This window comes from Prunus mume, linkage group LG6 (assembly GCF_029339155.1).
Source record: "Prunus mume cultivar Tortuosa linkage group LG6, ASM2933915v1, whole genome shotgun sequence".
Classification (NCBI taxonomy): domain Eukaryota; kingdom Viridiplantae; phylum Streptophyta; class Magnoliopsida; order Rosales; family Rosaceae; genus Prunus; species Prunus mume.
In genome coordinates this window covers 3,315,000-3,318,300 of record NC_142703.1, presented here as the reverse complement: position 1 = coordinate 3,318,300, position 3,301 = coordinate 3,315,000, and the positions used below count along the sequence as shown (strand labels likewise).

Sequence of the window (3,301 nt, the reverse complement as noted above, 5' to 3'; positions counted from 1 at the left end):
ATATTAAGAATTGAAATTATTAATTAAATGAGGATAATATGGTAAATTCACACTTTTTCATATTTAAAAAAAAATTAAAATTAAGAGAAAAATCAAAATGAATCCTATTTTTATGGAACACAACTACCCATTATCTTTTAATTCTAAAATAAATATAATGTTTTTTTAAAAAAAAGTCTATCACAGGTGAAAGCGCATGTGAAGAGGCTAGTATAAAATAATAAAAAAACTAAATGACAAAGTTTATGTCCAATGAGATGCTTGAATGTTTATCAATAGACTAGCCTTTTCACATGCGCTTCCGCTCCTGCGAGAGGCTTTTTTATTTATTTTAATTTTAAGATTTATTTTAGAATTAAAAAAATAATGTGTAGTTGTGTTTCTATTATCTGATTTTTCTTTTAATTTTAATTTTTTTAATATGAAAAAGTATGAATTTACCATATTATTCTCATTTAATTAATAATTTCAATTCTTAATGTTTGCATTAACCAAGAGCATTTTATGGTATTTTAAATGTTTTACCATTCTCTACCTTTTGCTTTATATATATACTCTGCCTTTTGCTTTATGTATATAGATTATTTATCATGAAAAAAATAAAATAACATCACAAAATTAAACAATAAAAAATAACAATATAATATAAAAATATTATTCCACATAAAATTTAATATTCAACTATTTTTTCTACATGCTAAAAATGTCACGTTGAATTTAACATCTAACAACTGCAATGACCCGAACAATAAAGGAAGCTACTGCTCTAGCCATGTCTGCCTACCAATGAGTTTAGTCCACGAATTTCTTAAATAAAACTATATTTGAATTATTTTGATGGCATTTTGTGACTCTCATTCTGCATTATAGTATAATAATATAATACGATTTAACTCATATAGTATGAATACAATTGTCTACCTTTTATTAAAGAAAATGTTATCATAATACCCCACCTTAGATTGGTATCTATCTACCCATCACTTTACATTTCAATTTATAGAGAGGACAGCAAATCCTAACCGTTCACCAAAGCATGGCACGTGGCAAAATCAAGAGTATCCAATTTTAAGATATTTATTATTAGGAGAAAATTTTAGAAATGTCACTTGTACTTATATATAATTTTAATTTGTCACGCAAAGAAAATCTTAAACGAGATGTTATTTTAATTTATCGAAATTCTAAGTTAGAATATGTGGCATGTAAAACACACGCAGAATTTTGGATAGAGTTACAGTGCCATACGACAAATTAAGCATTTTGAAAAATTGAGATGTGAGTTCTCTTAAATATTTGTTTTACGATGATGAATTGTAGATGTGACATATATAAGGTTTTCCCCTTCCTTAAAAAATCAAACCACTTTTAACCTAAGGTTATATTTGAGCGGGCGACAGGAGAGAGTGAAGTGCCGAGGAAAATAAGTTTCGCACCAGCGCACTTATAAATACCCACCACCATGCACCCAACCGTCTCACACCATCAAAACCTCTTCTCATATTAATCTAGCTCTCCATCGTCCCGTTTCCGATATAATACCCAAAATACCCCGCCATGTCTGAAGAGAAGCACCACCACGGCCTCTTCCACCACCACAAGGATGAAGACAGACCCATTGAAACCTCAGACTACCCTCAGTCTGGTGGTTACTCTGATGGAGGACGTACAGGCAGCGGCTACGGTGGTGGTGGTGGCTACGGTGGTGGTGGTGGCTACGGTGATGGTGGTGGCTACGGTGATGGTGGTGGCGGCTACGGTGACAACACTGCTTATTCTGGTGAAGGACGTCCCGACAGCGGCTACGGTGGTGGTGGCGGCTATGGAGAGAGCGCTGATTACTCCGATGGCGGCCGCTACAAGGAGACCGCTGCATATGGCACCACTGGCACCCAAGAATCTGAAATTGACTACAAGAAGGAGGAGAAGCACCATAAGCATCTTGAGCACCTAAGCGAGGCCGGGGCTGCTGCTGCTGGTGTTTTTGCCCTGGTATGGATTTAAACACCTTTTATATATGAATCTTCTAATTTTGTTCTTGATTTTAGTTATATATTAACCTTAAATGTGAAGGATCACAGCCAGAAATTCTTACATTTTCTAGGCTCATCTCCCAATAACTAATTAATCATGCATAGTAAGCAGATCATTGTATACAACGGTTGTATGTAAGAATTTCTCCCCGAAGCAGGCCGAATGCTTTTAAGCTTGTTAGGCCTTGTCAACATAACAAGAGAAGTGTGAAACGTAAATCTTCTCAAGTATCAAATGGATTAAGTTATGTGAGGCCACAAAATGTCTGTTCATTTCCAGGTTTTTTCTGAGACTAATGTAATTAAGATCTGCCCCAGAAATAATTTCACAAAATGGTATCCAGATGAGACATATAATACAATTAAAATACCAGATCCTAATTAATTAACTCTTATTTAATTTAATAATGACCATGAGATGTGATGTGATGTGCAGCATGAGAAGCACGAGTCAAAGAAAGACCCAGAGCATGCTCACAGGCACAAGATAGAGGAGGAGATTGCTGCAGCAGCTGCAGTTGGGTCTGGTGGGTTTGCCTTCCATGAGCATCATGAGAAGAAAGAGGCAAAGGAAGAAGAGGAAGAGTCTCATGGAAAGAAGCACCACCATCTCTTCTAAATCTACAAATAAATACTATATTTTATATTTATATATATTGTGATTTTACTTATCTGTTATGAGTGAGGTTTGATCTCAACAATGTTATAATTGTTGAGTGCTTATGTGTGCTTGTTAAATGAGTGCTATGTATCTATCTATTTCTCATTGTTGATAATAAATAATATCGTTTACTTGGTGTTAATTTCTATATTATTAATTGGTCTTCTTTTTTTTTCTAAGATAGAAAATATTATTGTTCTTGTGGTGGTGGTGCGTGTTATCTTAGCCTCTTTTAAAGGACACTGCTTCTCTCTCCCTGGAAAGAGACATTCTTACTTCATGCAAATTACAGTTTGACACATAGACAAAAATAATTCATGAAAAACATCAAAAGAAAAATCTCTACATACATGTCATTCTGTGATTGACAAAAAAATAAGAGCTCTTATTTCCTAATAAGGAGGCAAGTATTTCCCTCTCCTTAATTTCCATCAAGGTCATGGTTCATTTTGTCAATCCCAACTTTAGTAAATTGACTTAGCAAGTATCTGGCCCTATCAGAGAACAGTACGTGGATATTGTACACTTGCTTTTCAATCGTGAGACCATCATGTTCATAATAGTGTCATTTAATATAAAAATAAATAAATTATTATTTTTATAATAT

General features: G+C 33.9%; 1 protein-coding gene across 1 annotated transcript; it reads left to right on the top strand.

The window, feature by feature from the left end:
• The first annotated feature begins 1,557 nt into the window (after positions 1–1,557).
• On the top strand, positions 1,558–2,652 carry LOC103344297 (glycine-rich cell wall structural protein-like). Its single transcript, NM_001319803.1, has 2 exons — positions 1,558–1,992; positions 2,470–2,652. The coding sequence occupies exons 1-2, from the start codon at positions 1,558–1,560 to the stop codon at positions 2,650–2,652; spliced, it is 618 nt and encodes a 205-aa protein (NP_001306732.1).
• Positions 2,653–3,301: the final 649 nt, after the last annotated feature.

Coding starts and splice junctions, on each gene's coding strand:
- LOC103344297 (NM_001319803.1), top strand. CDS start 1,558: ATGTCTGAAGAGAAGCACCACCACGGCCTCTTCCACCACCACAAGGAT. Junction 1,993..2,469: donor CTGCTGGTGTTTTTGCCCTG/GTATGGATTTAA, acceptor TGTGATGTGCAG/CATGAGAAGCACGAGTCAAA.